A 19039-nucleotide genomic window follows, 5' to 3' on the forward strand; every position below is an offset into this window, starting at 1 on the left:
GGGTTGGACTCGATGATCTTTCAAGGTCCCTTCCAACCCCTAACTTTCTATGCTTCTGTGTGACAACATACACAAGCCTAGGTGTCCATGGAAGCCCCAGAGATCCACAACTTTCTCTTCCTGACCAGAATGGCTTCTTTTTCTCAAGGCAAGAAAATCAGCGGAATTCATAAAAAAGCAAAGATCTGCTTAAAATGTTATTACATATTACTATAATAAATAAACATATTTTTGCAATAGATCCATTTTCTTTACTCACCGAACTCATTTTCACTGGCACTTTTGGAGTAAGTACTGGGCCCCATAAAGACACCTGAAACTTTCACAGAGGGTTTGGAAGGCTGAATCTGGGCCTGGGCCACCATGTAGGAACATGAAGAAAGCAATGCCACAAACCAGGCAGTTGAGGTGAGAAAATACAACAGATGAAACAGATGGGGATCAATGTGTGCACTCAACAAAACCATATTGCTTTCAAAACAATATCACTTAACGCAGAGGTAAAATTCTGCCATCAAGCACTTTACACAAATTATCTGATCTTTACCTTCTCCCATGGGAGAGAAACCCTGGAAGGCACTGGCAGCACAGCTATCATACACTGCCTTTAATCAGTCCTTGCTCTTTTGCTCTCACAAATAAGACAGGTAAGAGCACAGTGTCTTCTACAGCAAACATGGAAGATCTACTAAGAAAGGATGGCCATGCACATCACTTTTTTCATCCTCAAGTTTTACTTCATCTCCAGAACAATCACCTGCTACTGAATTCTCTTCTCACAAATGATGGCATACATGAAAATTAGAAACCAACACATTTCTTGTTGCAGCTTCTTCTCTGCTATCATGATCCAGCCAATTTATCAGCAGTATGGCCTTATCTTACCTCTTGTCTGTTAATGGTTCCCAGGAATGTTGTTATGGTGCTGCACTGGGCAGACCAGCTTATGGCATCTGAACTCCCTCAAAGGCACTTCTCCTAGGGCAGGAGTTGGGTTCCACCCAGGCCCCTAAGGAACCCCCCCACAAATACCACCACAGAACTGGATGCACTGCAGGCTGGGCTTGAAAATAATTCTGCCAATCAACATAATCAGCATATTGTGTGCTCTACTAAATTCAGCAGAAACGGATGGCTGAACAACTGTGCACACATGTACTCAGTCAATCCAAATTTGTTTGACTTGGCAACTCAGTAACATAGAGAACAGCTATAAGAGTAAGACTGTCTTTGGTCTAAGACATGCTTCAGGGCAAGCTCCATACAGTTTGAAGGAGATACCTAACGACTAGAAATCTTGATAAAATTAAAACAAAACAAAACAAAACAAAACAAAAAAAAAAAAAACAAAAAAAAAAAAACAAACCACAAAACAAAAAAAAAAAACACAAGCCAAAAAAGAAGACGAAAGACTAAAAGGAACAATATCAACACTTACCAACATCATCTTACAATAGTCTCAAACTATGTTCCTCTGTCCTTCAATCTAACCAAGTGTTTCTAAAACCTCACTGTAAATAACAAAGGCTAGATAATGTAATAAATACAGACTTCTAACTTAGAAAGCTCAAGGGAAAGCAACAAATCTTCCAGAAATTTAAATAGTGAGCATATAATTTTGTCCAGTAACGTGCCAGACAAAGGATAACGGTACCAAGTGGTACAAGTACTGTTGTTTGCTCTTTTCTGAATCTATGCAGCACTCACCATACCCTTATTCAGTTACCACATTTTCATCTATATCTACGTATTTATTTTCATATGTACATATATATATATATATACACACACACACCCACATACATACATACTAGCAAGCCTTTGAAACTATCATAGAATCATAGAATTGGCTGGGTTGGAAGGGACATCAGAGATCATCAAGTCCAACCCTTTTCTATGCAATTCTCCAAAGACAAAAGACAGGACTGATCCTCGTATTCTGATGCATTCCATTTATAAACTCTGACTACCATAGCTGCTTTTCAGTAAAAAATGCAGAAAGAAAAGACACCTTCATAGAATCATTCAACTTCATGTGAAAATAACCTTTCATTTGTGCATTATCTCTAGGTGTTCCATTCATACACACGAAAAAAACAAAAAAGAAAATTTCATATTTTGAACAAGTCTACTAATCCAAATGTTCTTTTTACCAAGTCAAATATATCCAGTATCTGAAAAATACAGAAGTTCAGACTTACCTAATAAAGATGAAACTACAGATTTTGAAGGTATATCAATACTAAGTGTGTAAAGATACAGGGTGCACAATGATTTTCAAGAATAGCAAACAGCAGTTACAAGTGTAGTGGGCCTCACATTGTTCTTGTATCAACAGCAAGTGCAGCAGAGAGCAGTGAGTCTAGATAACTGGGTGCCTTTTCATCCTACTGCAAATACAGTGATTTGGGGTGATTAAGCACTCCTAGACTATACCTGAAACTCTGTTCACAAAATGCACCCAAGACCCATCCTGCTCAGAGCACAGACCCCCTCTGCAAGATGCCAAACTTGACCTAACCCATGTCGTGGCTATTTTGGAAAAGCACTGACCAAAGCCAGTCAGTTGGATCCTATAAATACTGGTCTTAAAAGAGGAAGACCCTTCAGACCTGCCCAGGACCATGCTGAGCTGAAGCCCACATCACGTGTCTCACAGAGGCAGCTGGTTCACCCCACTGAAAATCTAAGTTGCCAATCACTTCTCTTAGGTAGAGGGGGAAATCATATTATATCAGGCTGGTATAATTTGACCCCACTGGGTCATCAAGGGGGGGAAGAATGAAGCTTTTTTTATGATATTAGGTACCAAAAATTTAACATCTCAACAGGTTAACCTCCTTAGCTGCATGTGGGCACCCAATTTAGTTTAGAAACTTAAAATTTTTTTACTTGAACTTCTTTATTGATTATAACTTGATTATTGATTTGTTGAATAATCTTAATGTACTGCTATTCCAAATCACACCGGACTCATAATTATGTGTTAAAGCACTCCACTGAAATCCCTACACTTAAACCCCTTGGTTGTAAACCACTGAGCAAATCTGGTATGAGGAGAAGATCCCAGCTGCATCCAGACTCTTCTTAGAGAAGGAGTTTAGAAAGCAAGAGGATTCCACTCTGAACCTTGTGACTCAAGAGGAGGGTCTTCCTCATTCTTTTCCCTGATCCCTGTGCAAATCACTCGAGGCCGTTCCCAACTCAGACTCCTCTATCCCTGTGGAAGTCATTCCCATTCAATTCCAACCCCTACACAGTCTTTCCACATAGGAAGTAATACAGCAAACCTTGCCAACAAATTCTGTTAAGATGCACTTTCCTAAATATATATTAAAAATGATCTTTTCCTGATACCTTTGTTGGAGATTCTTCAAGTGACCTTAAGACCTTCCACTGTCCTCTGCAACAATTAGTTAATTTGAATACAGCAGGAAATTATTCAGCCCACGCTTGTTTAGGGATAAAGTGAAACAATTCAACTCAGTTGTCAGTTGTTCTGGACATTCTTCCAACTGCAGAGAAAACAATTTGAGTCAGTGTTGCCACAGATTGTGCTGCCTCTGACTGCACTTCCCTGTCCCTTCCCTTGCACAAGCGCTCCTCAGATCTTAAAAAAAAAAAAAAAAAAAAAAATTAAAAAGCCAGGGAGAGCCAAATTAAACAGAAAATTATTGCTACAAAAGGGATAGGGCTTTCTGCTTTCTGTGGGGTCAGAGGAGTGCAAATTTCAGCTCAGAAGGAGTAAAAACAGGCAGCTAAAAGCAAGCAACACTGCTTACATTTAACACCAAAAGCACCTTGGAACTATGACTGCAGACACTAAATGAAATTCTTATCTTTACAAGAAGAATTTCTGATTAAAACAGTATTAGTAATGAAAACTATGGCTCAGTCAACTGTAATCATCAACCACTACGCCTCTCCAAGTGCTAAGCAACATCACAGTGTCAAACAAGGTAGAATTAGAGAAATTGCTCTCCTATTTTCATGACACATTAAATACAAAAGCCATTGTACTTGACTTTAAAAAGGTTAATTTGAGGAGTGTCAGAAAAAAATTTCTATAACACGTGTATTATTACATTAAGAAATGAGCTTAAGATGTTTTTTAGCTTACTGATCTCTCTCCACTCACCCTAACCAGAACCTCTGCTACAGAGTAAGGAAAAAAAAATTACTTTGTCGCTCCCAAACTCGTTTCAATGCAACCAGATTTTTTAGTCTATATACTTTTTCCTATGCTTGTGTATGAATACAACAGTATTAAGGATAAAGAAAAAAAGTCTTAAACTTCATTAGCCGTAATAGTCTTTCCTATTCAGTCAGCCAATCATGAATAATAGCTTCTCATCTAATCCTCCCAAATCAACTTTCCTAAAAAGCTCGTGAAAATGGATTAGCCTTGTACTTCACCAGAGATTATTTCACTTGCGGTCTATTGTATCAAAATGTGGTAGGCAAATAATTTTACTCATGGGGCGTCTAGTAAGATACAGAAAAAATGCCTTTGGGCCTCAATTTAAGCTATAGGGCACTGGAAAAAATAATGCCATAATATCACATGAAAAAGAAAAACATGAAGTTAACCACAGCTTCAACCATTCAACAGTCCTAGGGAGATGAAGCCTCTCTTCCTTAGAATACCCTAAAACTCAAGATAGATCACAAAGTACAAGCCCAACACATTCTCTGCAATCAAAACTTAGGGAATTTAGTACCTGCAATTTGTTTAACTTCTAGTCCTCATTTATGGTACATTGCAAAATTCTCACAGTAATCTAAAGTGACAAAGATGTAAGTAGGGTAACTATATTCAGAAGAGAACCAGTATCCTTTTCAAAAGAAGGAAAAGAATTTTGGAACTATTTGCAATGTTATGGGATATCTCAAGATAAAAAAAATACTTTTTTTTTTTTTTAAATCACTATTTTTTTTCTTATTTTAAATTCATACAATAGATCGAGTTCTATCATTTCTTCTGTCAGCCTGTGGACTAAATACTAGATGGTTTGTCTGCACAAAATATTATTTCATCCAAACAAAAACAAGCTAGGAAAAGGTGATTCAGTACATTGTTAAGGTCACTAAAAAAATGTACAAATGCCTATTATCACCATTCTAAAGGAAATGCAACTCTGACTTTACAACAGAACAAAACTCCCTGAAGTTACTCTATAGATCTCTCACTATACCAAGAACATCACAGAAAACTCCTCACCTTTATTTCCATAGACATTCTGTACCTAGCAGTCTCACACCATGTTTGCAGCTGTAAAAGAACATTGTAAGGATTTTTCTTGCCCAATACCAGAAGGAGCTCAATTATTATAGTTGCTGAAATCTTAAGTCTAAAATTCCACACTTAACAATCAAGGAAATTTAAATACTCCACAGTTTCTGAACACTAGTTACAGGCCTTTTCCATTCCAGAAGAGAACACTACTGACAAGAGTGCAAACCACCACCACATATACACATTTCATACTACTGTTGCACAAGAACTTTATTGAAAAATTTAGAAGTGCAAGTTCATGCCTGACTAGATTAAAAAGCTCCCCAGTACACCACCAACTGCAACCTCAATATATTGAGTACAGTAGCTACTAATAAAGCAAGAAATAACACAGGCCAGTGTCACTCCTGCCATGCCAGCTATGGTCCCTCCACTACTGGACCATACGACTAAAAAAGCAGAGTATCTTTTGTTAACTTTTTCTTACATATACTGAGTTCCTCAAGAAATCACTTGCATGTTAGCAGCCCAACATCATACACAACTCCATTTCTAACTAAGAACCACTACAGAGATGCTAAATCTTTCCTGTATAAAGGCTGATCTACCTACTGAAGTCTCAAGCTTCCCATTACAACCTTTTCCCTCACAACCCTGGAGTAGGTTCCTGTACCTTTTCCTTTGTTAGAGGTTTGGTTCTATTGGGTTTTTTTTCTTGCAATAAAATTGACCCCTTGCCCTGAAGTGGGCAGCAAGTTGTATTTTGCATGTATAAAATAGCCAGTTTTACCAGGCAGTCTGGCAAACAGCTATGTCAGCTATGGGAAAAAAGAAAAAAAATCACTGTCAGAGGAAATAACCTCATTCTCTCCACGTATGTCATCTAGCAACAAGAAGTGGGAGAAACAGTAAAATCTTCTGCTAATACAAAGCTATCTTTGTAATTCTTATTGCAGCATATTCTTCCTGATGCTCAAGAAGGCAGAGAAGGAGGGCCTGCTGCAAATTTTGGCTCTTTCAGGCTTTCAGCTAGGAGCTGAGAAAAGAATTTGCCCTCTACCTTGCAATCAAAAGCAGACTCCAGGAATCTCTTTAATTATAATTATTGTGGGAGTGTGGTCAGGAAGATAATGCATCAGATTGCTTTATCACAGGTGTACAAAGCGCCAGGGAAGTGGGAGGAACATAGGAGTTAGACTACTGCAACAAAAATAAAAATTTCTCAGGGTACGGAAGGGAGGAGGGCAGAGAAGGTGAGATAACAGCCACAAATTTATTTTCAAACAGAAAGAAAACAAAATATTTGGCTACAAATTCCTTACAATACACCTAGGATGCAAACATACAAATAAACAATTCCCCAGCTAACCCTTAAATCCAGTTTTCCAGAACAGCATTTTTATTATAAAATATTTTGTCTTTGGCAGGCTGCCTAGCTGGGTTACATGGGTGCTTATTTACAAGTGCAGTTACTTGTTAATGATAGAATCCAAACAAACTGAAGAAAACTTCACATCTAGTGAAACACAAACTCTTCCAAGTTCTCCTATGAGGATTTTTGTGATTCCAGTTCAAAACACTGAACTGGAATTTCAGAGTTCTATGTTCAGTTCCTGGTCCCAGATAAATGCTTCCTGTAAGACTATGTGTGTGCACAAACCAATTTTCTCAAGTAGAACTGAACACTTCATTTAGCTGTGAATGCACACAAAGGAGTATTTGCACTAAATGCCTTAGTTAGCATGATTTCCCAGATTACTCTTGAAGTTTATAGCATGTCCAGCCTCAAGTCCTTCACTGACAAGGATAGGACACTCTTAACCAGCAGAATACACTACGTGCCTTCAAGTGTATGGCAAGATACCCAGCTGTACAGATTCACAGGTGGCAAGCATGGATGTGTGTTAACAAAGATTTACACAGTAAAGGACAACACCAAGCTCCTTTGGCTTCACACTTCTGAGGAAAAAAATTAAATCTAATTTGAGCTGCCAAATGATTCACTATTTCCATGCAGATTCAGTGAATTTTTAAGAAAGGCAAATCTATCTTTTGTCCAATCTAAAAGTCAGTTCTTACATGTGAGCCATAACCTGAGAGGACCTGGAAAAAGAGTCATCAATCTGAGATCCTCCATGCTAGAAAATGACTGAGTGTATTCAGAAGTCTACAATTTCATCAGAAAACAAGTACAAACTTGTAGATACTAAGCAAAGAGGGAAACACATTAACATAAAAAAAAACCCAAAACCAAAAAACAGTAAGCCAGTGGTCACTGACACAACAGAGAACTGTTCTAACAAATCACTGCTCTACTACCAAGACTTTTTCCCTACACAGGATTTGAAGAAAAAAAAGAACTAAAGAAATAAGGATTCAAACTGCAAATGTCTTCAACACTGCTTTACAGATGCAAAAGTAGTAGAAATGTCAGAAAATTACATTATTTTTACAATACTTTACCTCATAATTTAGCATATTACCATACTGACTCTGAATTAACCTGCTCCTTTTGTCAAGCAACTTAAAAAGCCAGACTTACTTGGCAAATAAAGGAGTATTTTTTTAAAGAAAAGCTGCATGCAACCTGTATTTGCACTGCATTACTACATTTTTACTTCATATAGAATATTGGATATTCTCATACTACTTGAGTTCTTGTTGTTTTATGGTAAAAAATTCAGTATTTCACAACTTAAGGGGTACATAGCTACAATCTTTTTCCAAGCCAGTTTCTCTTTAAAGATAGCATCAGAAAATTGAGGTGTCTACAAAGCACGAGACATACTATTACACAATCTGGACAAAGAAGAATTGACTTCTGGTGATTTAAGACAATCTAATTAATGGGGACTTTAAACTATTCTTCTGCTTAGATCTTACACAGGCAATTATAGGCCATGAAATAAGCTGCTATGACCTTTCGCTGAACGAAAGCACCAATGTTGCTTTACACTACAACGTATGAAAAAGTTAATTGGTCATAAAACTCTGAGAGCATTTTAGGCATGAACTGCCACATAAAATTACTGCAGTGCATGAAATCCCCAATCAGAACTTGCCCGTGCTATGTGTAGGGTAGGAGCCAGTCTCTGCTTCTCATATGAATAGATGCAATCGCAGCAACCAGACATGGTAAATACAAGATGAAGGGAATGGCAAGCATAGCAGCAACAGAGAGAATTAATTCCAGAGGCTAGGAATCACATAATGAAAATTATTTCATTATTTTAACTTGTTAATTATTCATGCAGCAGAGAGATGGGAAATGGCAGGAGAAAGCTAATAAAAGAGGAAGCAACTGAGAGGCACTGATGGAGAGGATTAGAAAGATATAAAAGAAAAGTTATTAAAACAGCAGATGAGGAAAGAGAGGGGCTTAGGATAAGGTTCCACAGTTAATAGTAGAGCAAACTTAAGGCATTTCTCCTGCCTCCCCCAGCCCTCACTGCTCCTCATCTAACATTGTAGCTTACTGCTTCCTCCTTACCAACAGGCACAGTCATTTGTGGAACAAAGAATCTTCCAGGGCTGAAAAATAACCTGATTTAAAAAGAAAAAAGGAAAAAAAAAATAAGGTGACAACTAAGAAGAAAATGCAGAAGCAGAAATTAGCAGCTGCAAGGGAAAAATAGGTCATGCCAACACATCTCCCAGCAAAAAGACACAACATCATGGGAAGGATTAAAGAGCAATGCCTATGTTCAGACCATAAAAATACACCTTTCAGCTATGCCTTGCCACTTGGAATACTATGTGCAGAGTGAAATATTTTTTGATCCCATCAGGTGACAACCACTGAAAAGAGAAGTCACAAAGCAAACAGTAGCCAAAAACATTTGGTCATTCTTGGGGGATATATTTTTCAGAGGCATCATGTACCCTTCACTGAAGAATCCACTTGCACAGTACACTGCCAGCTGCTCTTAGTGACTTTTTTCTCCCCATTGTGTCCTCTTTAAAAGTCAAATCTAGGATTCCACGTGCATAACCTGTAGTCTACTGTTCAGATATATGTAACACAAACAGCCACAAATCATGATGCTATATTGCTTAAGTGCCTGAAATAGAGATGCAATAAAGAGATGGAGATGCAATGGAGATGCATCATCAAATACCAGGAAGCACTACATGGCCTTTCCTGGCACACAGTAATACTTGGAACTCCAGGTGTAGATGATGTAGTACCTACACTTCTGAGATTCAAGTGGAGTCCTCTATCATATGCTCCAGTTTCTCTTCATGCAGTTTCACCCTTGGGAAATACCTTTCTTTACCATCATCAGTGACTAATATCTAAAGACAGAAAGCCCAAAACTAGGTCTTTACTTCTATTCAGACTCTGTTGCTAGATACTACTGATGACATTTCTGGTGTTACTGGATATGCAGAATGGATACTAGATGGATAGAAATGAGACAAAATTAGCAGGTAAGGCATTTTTCTCACTCATTTGTGATATGTCAATTCAATTTCTGGGGGAAGGTGGAAAGGGGAATTCAATGCACACCACATAATAAAAGTGCTCACAGCTACATCATAAACCCTTATTCATTAAAGATACCAGACCAAAAGTTCTCACACTAAATATAGACAGCTTTCAAAACTCTTTTTTAATAACTAATAACAACACAGGTTAAAAAACAGATGAGGCAAAAAATCCAGTCATCCTCTGAAAGCTAAGCTTTAAAAAACATTATTTTGTAACATTTGGAATAAACATAAGATCCAAAGTACTACCTAATACATGATCTCAGAGTGAACCTAAATTCAGTCTTACTAGTGTGACATGTCCTTGTCATTCCAAAAGTTACCCACTGCACTTAAAAAAAAAGCTTTTAACAGGAGCATTTTAAATAATTTCATGTTCAAGTAGAATTATTAATTCGAATAATTGCCTAAACCCATACAACAGCAGCTTTTCACTTGACTTGAACAATAAGTATCACACGTAAGTTCCAGGTAACAGATGTCACTTATACTATTTTTGCTGTTAATAACGCAACATCAAAGAAAAGAGGACTACAGGGAAATAACACACACACAGAGAATAAAACTGGAAAGAGAAAGGAAATAAGGTCTTCTATACATCTACTGGGAGAATAACAGGTGTAAATCACCACAAGGAAGATCTAAATTGAGTATTAGGAAAGAACTCTCTTACAACAAGAACAGTTAAACAGTATTAACTAACAGTTATGTTGCCTAGAGTGGTTGTGCAATTTCTATTATCTGAGGCTTTCACGTATTTCAAAAGCCTAGTGGTACCATCCTTTCCTTTAAATCAGTTCTGACAAACTTCACTAAGTCTATTTTATTCAAAGAGATGGTAGGCAGCCACCCAGAGTTTTCTGCTGTTTTAGTGAGCAGAACCAGCAAACACCCGACAAGCATCAGAGATGGCACAAAGGAGGTTGTAACAATGCATGCCCAATGTCAGGACTTCAACCTTCAGCAACAATGAGTTATGTCAGCTCACCACATCTTATAAGACTTTATCTTAAAAAACAAATTATGCAAACAGATTAGACAAACATCAGCTAATAATACTGTAAGTACAATTTATCCTTCCTGAGGCTGAGAGGAGTAGACCAGAATTCCTGAGGTCATTTCTAGCACCACTTTACTTAAGCTTTAAAAAAGCAACATAGAGCCCAATATTAACTCATTTAGTGATACTTGAAAAAAATATTATAATGAAATGTTGCTAAATATATTAGAAAGATAAATACTTGCCTACTTAGCACTACCACAATTAACTGCTACATCTAATGTAGCACGTATGTATCACCTGTGCTTCCCCATTTAAAATACCTCCTTAATGAAAGGATAAGCCTAAACCATCTTATGCCTAAATCATTTCATTTTTCATCTCTAAGTGTGAATTCGGTATTCAAGACCTTATACTTTTAAAGAAAGATCTGCTAAACCTGTGTTAACTGTTAAATGCTGCCTATACATACTGGCTTCTTGAGTTTGCCAATACACATCTCCAGTTTTACTCCTAGCACTGCAAGCCAGCCAGAGCCAAAGACTGAAATCAACAGCCTGGTAAGGGTTTGGACCTCTTTGTAAAGCAATGGATCTGGAATACTAGGAGTCTTACAGGAGACTTGCAGGAGGATGAAATTAAGTTCTGAAGTTACATAGAGACATTAATCTCTCTGGTGACGCTTCTTAGTCCATCAATTACGGCAGCCTGTGATTGCAGGTCTGGTAGACATGCACATCCTATTATCTGTAGGAGACTCCAGGGGGAAAAAAAAAAAAAAATAAAAAGACACCAAAACATAGCTCTACTCTAATCAGCTGGATGATATTAGCAATATTTCATCACTTAAACTTCCTAATTCCCTTTTATTAATAATAAATTTATTTCTCTGGTTTACTCAAAGGAAATAGTACTTGGTCGAGCACTGATGTATTTTTTACTTTTTACAAGTTTTTCAAGCACCTCTCTCTATGACTCACTCTCCTATACCTGCAGCATATCAGTCAGAAAGCAAGGAATCCATTAGAAGCTTGGAAGTTGGAAAAAAAAATACTTAAATGTCACTACCATATTTAATTTGATAAGCTTGTATACACTTCATGCGTCACCTGCTCTGGAGACCACACAGAAAAGGAAAAAATACAATATTTCATCACCTTGACCATTTTGCCTATTCCTTTTCCCAGAAGACCACAAATGCTTCAAACAAGAGAGAGTCTTTTCTTATTTGTTCGTGATAAATCAGCACAGGATAAAGATATTTGCACACACTAAATTAGGTTGGACTTTCAAGAAGATGTAGGCATGTGGAAAATACACACCATCACCAAGTACAATTCATATCAGGCAGCACAAATGGAAAACTTCCTCCTCCAGTTGGTACATGGAAAACTGATTTGTCATAAAAGCAAAGATTTTGCCAATTACTGTATTCATACTCAGGGAAGGGAGGGTTGTCAACATACATTCATCTTCATTTGTCTATTCATAATTATTTCCACGTGCATTCCTGGTCATTACACTATTTTATTGATTCTTCCTTCCCAAACATACACAAGCCTAACGCTTGTAGAAACACAGAGGTTTATTACTGCCAAACCAGGGACAAAGCCAAGAGACACCGACTTTTTGCAAATGCATAAATGAAGCAAAACAAGTAATTAAAAAACAAAGCAACTTTAAAGATACCCCAAAAACATAAACAGCAAAAAATTACCAATACACATGTAAAGAGTGAAGACAACATCATCTGCAAGGACAACATCGTTTAGAGATCTGAAATGGACCCTCTAATGTAGACATTACAGGAAATCACTAAAAGCCAGTACCAGCTGACTTTCCACCATAATTCCAAATTTTCCTCCACATTCTTCCACAAGAATGCAATTTTTTCACTGTTTGCTGGGAACCCATACTATTCATATTCAAAAATTGATGGCAGTGTTCACAAGAAAAACCTCCCTTTTGTCCTGATAATGAACCTTTTTGTAGTATTTAACACGATCAGATGTAACAAAATACAGTATAGCTCATCTTGCGACTGATGTAATGCAAGCAAGGAACAATACCGTGGAAATGAAAAAGCCAACGATCTTTGTCTCTTTCTGGACGAATTGCCAAGTCTTAATAGTTGGAGAGAGAAATAGCTTAGCATCCCAAATAAAACACTGCAGTGCATATTCATTATTTCAGGAAAGTCATCGTAGCTTTTGGCAACCCCATAGGAAAGTTAGACCCTTCACAGAGAGCCTAAGCTAAAAAGCTAGAAAACAACCCTATTTCTAAAATTACAGAAGAAACAAATCATTCTCTGGCTCTGGAAACAAACCCCAAGGAGTTCACCGATCTCATTACAACTGATGCTAAAAAGATAACCTCGACAATAACTAGGCATAAACCTGTAAAATATTTATTTAGTCACCGCCACCGGTATTTGGCGGCCGGGGAGGCAGGCACCGGGCCGGTCGCTCCCCCCGGGAGCCCCGCAGGAGCAGCCCCACCGCCAGCCCACCCCCTCGCCGGCACCGAAAGCAGGCCCCGGAGCCCGTTACCGGCACGGCGGGGGCTGGCCGGGGCCGCCCGACCTAGCAGGGGACCGGCGGGACTCCGAGCCAGCACGGACTGCCTGGCCGCCGCAGCGGAGAGGCAGGAGCCCGGGGGCCCGGCGGCGGTGCCTACCTGCGAGAGCTGCCGGGGGTTGGGGCAGCCGAAGAGCGCGGAGCTGGAGCTGAAGCTGATGGCCCCTCTGCGGCTGAGGACGTGCTGCGGCACCGGCCTGTCCAGCGGCAGCACCGGCAGCTGGTAACATACTTCCATTGAAGAAGCCTCCGTGAGCCGACCCCCAGCAGGGCAGCGGCCTCGCCCGCCGCCGCACCTGCCCGCGCAGGGCTCGCCGCAGCGGGGCGGCGGGGGGAAGCCGGCGGCGAAACCCCGCGGGGGCCCGGCGCCTCCTCACCGCCCCCGCACCCCCCGAGGGGCCGGGCCGGGCCGCGCCGGGCCCCGGGCCTTTGTCCTCCGCCGCCAAAGCCTGGCGGGAACCGCCGCCGGGAGCGAGGGGGAGGCGGTGAAGCGGGACGCCTCTGTCAGCGCCCGAGGCGGCGAGTCCCGGCCCGGAGCCCGCGGCTGCGGCTGCTGCCGCTGCTGCCGCCGCTCCCTCGGCCTCGCTGCTGCCGGCGGGAGCCGCTGTCACCCCCGCTGCCCGGCGCCGCGCATGGAGGCGAGGCCGGCCGGGGGGGCTGCTTTGGGTGAGACACACGCCGCGCTCGCCCCTATTGTCCGGCACGGCCGGCAGGACGAGGAGGAGGAGGAGGCGCTGGCGCTGCCGCACGGCCCCGCTCCGTCAAGGGGAAGGGGCCGGGCCCTCGGAAAGGGGACCCAGGGAGAAGGAGGAGGAGGGAGAGGAGGAGAAGAAGGAGAAGGAGGCAGGCAGGGAGGGAGGGAAGGAGGCAGGGAGGGAGGAAGCCTTTGCCCCGCCCGCCCCCTCTCGGCACAGCCCCGAGCGCACTGGCCCAGGAGGAGGCACGAGCCCGACGGACTCTTGCGTGGGTCGCGCGACTGGCGACACGCAGAGCGTCATCACGTCACCACCCACTCTCCCCTGCCTCCTGCCCGCCCGCGCGCACAGCCCGGCCCGGCCCGGTGGCGCCAGCGGCCCCCGCGCCACGCACCGGGCGCATGCGCCCTCCCCTTCGCGCCTTCGGTGGCGGCCGCGACCGAGGCCGGAGCCAGAGCCAGAGCCAGAGCCAGAGCAAGGGCGGGCGCCGGCGCCGAGGCCGGAGCGGGCGGGCGGGCGGGGGGACTGGGGGCACGCTTGCAGCCGACGGGCACTCCCCTGCCGGGGCGAGGGGCGGCACCTCCCTCCCTCCTTCCCTCCCTTTCCCCCGGCGGGCTGAGCACGTGCCGTGCCCGCTTGTGGTCGGGCGAGGCCTGAAAGGGCCGGGCCCGGCGGACCGGAGCCTCCGGACAGGCTGAGGGAGAGGGGGTTTGACTGGGTGAGCACCGTTCCTGCTGATCCTCGGCTCGCCCCCCGGGTGTGCCTTTGGGGAGCCCCGCTGGGGGAACGGCGGTGGCCGCCGAACGGGATGCGGCCTCCCCGGCTGCTTCCGCGGGGAACTGATCAGCGGGTGGTAGGGCCTGGACGTGAGCATCCAGCTTGTGTTGCTGAGATAGCGAAGGTGGCAAACTGGCTTTAAATCTCAAAAGCAATACACGGGGGAGCTTGTATGTACGTTGGAATCTTTGCAGCTCGTTTTTTAGAGGGTAGAGAGGCGTTCTTTAGCAAGATGAAGAGGTAAAACCATGTAGTTTTGTTACTAAGGTTAAAAAATGAGATTTTCTGGGGTTGGGCTGTAGGGAAGAAATGGAATAATTCATGAGGTGATCTTGTCCAGAGCTATGTACGCGCTATCTGGGACAATCAGGACTAAAATTCGGTTCATTTCTTAGGACCAAGCCTCCTTTTGTCTCTCCCTGACATCCTTGCATCTTTTATTTCTCCATCATAAAAAAAAACCCTAAATATAGCATGATAGGTAAGCGTATGTTTCTGTTCTTTGAATAATAAATGAAGTGCCTGTACCCACTTAAAAATCAGATTTTGCAGAATGATTCATATGGTTTAATTTTGCATAACACATTGTTCTTCTAAGTGGTGCTTGCTTACTGGCAGAAAGGTTTAGATTTCACATGATAGTGGTTATTTATAGGCAATGACACCACTTTGGAGGAGCCCACTTGGAAAGAATAGGTGGTTTGTATGGGGGATTTTAATCTGTTTTAACTAGCTGTAGAAACAAGTTTTACAGATGTGGACTGATAACCATTTTACTCCTGAGCTGCAAGGTCTGACAAACAGCACCTCCTTCTTTTGCAGAACTGCAGTCCCACTTGGTCTCTGGGATAGCCACAAGAATGTGTTGACACACAAAAGAGGACACTGGATCCACCCACCTCATCTTAAAAGCTTTCTTCAGCTGTTTTTCTCATGTTTTGTGAAATAAAAACGTCACAAGTATTCACGGTATGATTTTATAATATATTATGCATTCAGTACTACACAATATATAATAAGCACATAATAATTCACAGTAAAATAACACAATGAGACTTTTTTTTCCCCAGTAACAGGGTATGTTAGGTTTTCTTCCACACTGTTCAACACTTCACTCAGATTTGGCCTGTTCAGATTAAATCAAGGGTGCATTTAACTTACTGACAGAACTCCAGCAGCTTCACTGGAGTCAAGATTTTCCTCATCATTTTTCAAACTTAATTTTGGTTCTTTCCTACTAGTAACAAGTTGGTTTTCTGTACTCAGGTAGGATAGATTTTTGCTCTAGTCAATCTCAAATTCAATGTATGGACAATATATGGGGGGTTTTCTAGAAAAAAACCCACAACAAAAACATTCTCTTACTTTCACTGAATATGTGTAGTACATACTATTCTACAAGGTCAAAAAATAAAGATAATGTATGGTTTCTATCAGTTCTATGTACTTTCCATCTTAGTAGGTTCTTTAAGGTCATATTTGTGCTCAGTCTGAGCCAGTATGTCCTTAAATAATATAATCAGCATTTTCCTTCACTAATGATCAAATTATCTTTGATCTCTAATTAATGCTACATAAACACCTTAAAGGAATTTGAAATTCATTCTTGTGAAGTAAGCATAGATTTCACAGGCAGTGACCAATGCCTGAAGTGCTCTGCTTTTTAATAAATACAGAAGTTATTCATATTATCCAGATAGTGATTCCTTCTATGAGTTTAGAAGAAAGATGATAGGATAGACCAAGCCTTAGAACTAAGTGTAAGCCATGTATTTTCAGCCTAAATAACATTTGTTACAAAAACAATACATGTTCTATGCATTCTATCCTGCCTATTCTGTCTTGCTGCAAGTTTAACACCTTATAGCACAGGAAAGAGAATTTTTACTTATTTTCTACAGAGGTGTAGTGACACCAAAGTGTTTATTCACAGCAAGTTGTTTTATTTCTTTTCCTTGTGAACCAGGGAGTTCTTTGAGCACCATGGTGCTGTGGTTCTTAAATGCATCATGAGGTGCCACAGTTCACCTATGTAAGCCCTGTGTGTTGTGGCTTCCTTATCATGGCAGATACAGCCTTTTGTGGAGACTACACATCAGAATGTGTTCAAATTTAGGGTGCATTAATAAAGTTTCAGTGATTCTTTACACACTTATTGGTGATGTCTTTTGCACATCACTGTCCTTTTCAAGGTGCTGTCTAGCAAGGAGGTGGTTTTGACGACTGGATTTAACACAGAGGGGCACTCCTGCAAACGTGGAGAGATGGGAGGTCAGAGAATTGCACTTAGTTTAGTTTCCTGGTTGCTCTGAAAAGAAGAGGAAGTCACACAGGGGTACCCAGCACCAAGACATCCTGCTGGACTAACCACGTGGCACCGAGTGCCACCCTGGGGTACAGCCAGCTAACACAGTCAGAACTGAGCAGTCTGAACAGAAGAGGGTGTTTTTCCCAGATTCTTGCACAAAATGGAAAACAAGGACCCTCAAAGGCAATGCATTGGGCTTGTTTGAATTCTTGTGGCAGCATGACATCCTTGACTGCTATGCCATCCCCTGCTCCCCCAGATCATTTTCTGCTGAACTTTCAGCCACCCCCTCACTGCATTAGTCCTTCCCAGGTGGAAAAACTTGCACTTGCCTTTACCTGAGTGAACTGTGATTTCTGCAACCCATTTTTTTTCAGTTGGTCAAGACTGAATCTCACTCCTGTCCTTCAATATACTCGCAGTCTTTCCTGACTCTGTCACCTGCAAATTTAATAAGCATGCCCTCAAAACAATCAGGTCAGCAGTGAAAATTCTATGATCTGGAAGAGTTCCAAAGAATGGCATTTAGTATAACCTGTCAGCCCTTGCTGACTCCTCTGGGAATGGTTTCCAGTCATTTTTGTACCCATATTGCAGCTGCTTTATCTGCTCTGTGACCCAGGTTCATCTTTCCTGACTTAACCTAGAGAGCAGTTGCCTGAGGGTGATTTCATAGTCAATAATTAAGGGAAAGACAGCAGGCCATTTAAGTTACCCTTTGAAGATGCCTTTCTCTTTACTGAAAAGAGCAGTGCACAGTGCAGCCTTTTTTTCTAATTTAGATGATTTGGTTTCTGTCTGCAAAGTCGATCAGATGGAGTCAGATAGGAGATTTTGTTTACAGTGGTGTCAGTACAGGGCAGCGTCAGTGAAGACAACCTGTGTCACATGTACCGTGTTTCCATTGGCTACAGGTTTTGTCAGTCTGCTGCAGTGGCAGATTACGTTGGTTTGACCTGCTTGGGCAGACTGCTTGTTTGCTTTTGCTTCAGTTTCTGGTATTTGGAAAACTGTAGTGAAAAGTGCTTAGAATATTTTCCATATTAGTAATAACTTCAGTTTCATTTAACTGATAATGGCCAATGGACAGGTACCAATTCTCTACCAAAACCAGAGGATTTCGGTTTCCCTTTGCTTCTAGCCCTAAGAATCTGCATCTATGCTTAATGCAAGACAGGAGTTTTACTGGGCAACTTGTAGCCTGACTGTGGAAACAGGGTAACAAAGGTCAATTCAACACAGCTGCAAGCTGTCAAAAGTTTAATATCCGTTCAAAGATGGCTTTTTGTAACTCCACCAAAGGTAGAATTAGGAGAAACAGTGTGAAAAGGTGATTCTTATACTTTCTTAAATGCATTTCTAGAAAACTTCCTAGTGTATGGACAGTTTAAAAGGTCTCAGCCACTGAAATTCTGGTTTTCTCAGTGATTACAGTTGCCTGGAAAAAAATTGTCATGCTACAGTAGTGTTAAAATGACTAAGGGTGTCAGTGTCAGCATGAGCCTATAGAGAAAGCTTCTCCTTGTGTCATTTTTATATGCATAATAACAGCTGATGTGCAGAGTATTTTTAATACCAGAGTGGGAGGATATGAGAACCCCAGGTGCAGTTTCAGAGGTGCAGCTTACATGTTTAATGGTGTTATTAGAAGCTGAAAATTCAGGTTTTCGTGTTGGTAATGGAAGTGGGTTTGGACCCCTATGAAGAGATGGACCGAATGCAGTACATATTTACCAGCTGAATAATTTCTCAACAAACTGTTCAGGACACGGTGCCTGGTGGCCTCTGTGAGAAGCTGCAGAGCATCAGTCACACTTTCTGCCTTAAGAAAATGTTGTAATTTATTTTGGCTTCATTTTATAACTTTTTTTTTTTTAATGTTTGAAATGTTGTCCCAATGCCTCATTGTGTGTAATTTTGAACATCCTTTCTATACATCTTTGAAGGTGCAAT

At 41.4% G+C, this 19039-nt stretch overlaps 1 protein-coding gene and 1 long non-coding RNA gene across 4 annotated transcripts in view; one reads left to right on the forward strand and one right to left on the reverse strand.

Moving 5' to 3' along the window:
• PDE7A (phosphodiesterase 7A) overlaps positions 1–14120 on the reverse strand; it is a 71936-nt gene extending 57816 nt beyond the window's left edge. For 2 of the 3 annotated variants that reach the window (XM_071737693.1, XM_071737690.1), the window contains exon 1: positions 13407–14120. In XM_071737693.1, coding sequence (XP_071593794.1) covers positions 13407–13544 — 138 coding nt within the window. In that variant the 5' untranslated portion in view covers positions 13545–14120. The remainder of the gene's footprint in view (positions 1–13406) is intronic. The other variant, XM_071737692.1, reaches the window with a different exon arrangement.
• Positions 13389–15739, forward strand: LOC139793261 (uncharacterized). Its single transcript, XR_011724562.1, has 2 exons — positions 13389–13529; positions 15601–15739. It is a non-coding gene; the product is annotated as an uncharacterized lncRNA (long non-coding RNA).
• The last annotated feature ends 3300 nt before the right edge of the window (positions 15740–19039 follow it).

This window comes from Heliangelus exortis, chromosome 2 (assembly GCF_036169615.1).
Source record: "Heliangelus exortis chromosome 2, bHelExo1.hap1, whole genome shotgun sequence".
NCBI lineage: Eukaryota > Metazoa > Chordata > Aves > Apodiformes > Trochilidae > Heliangelus > Heliangelus exortis.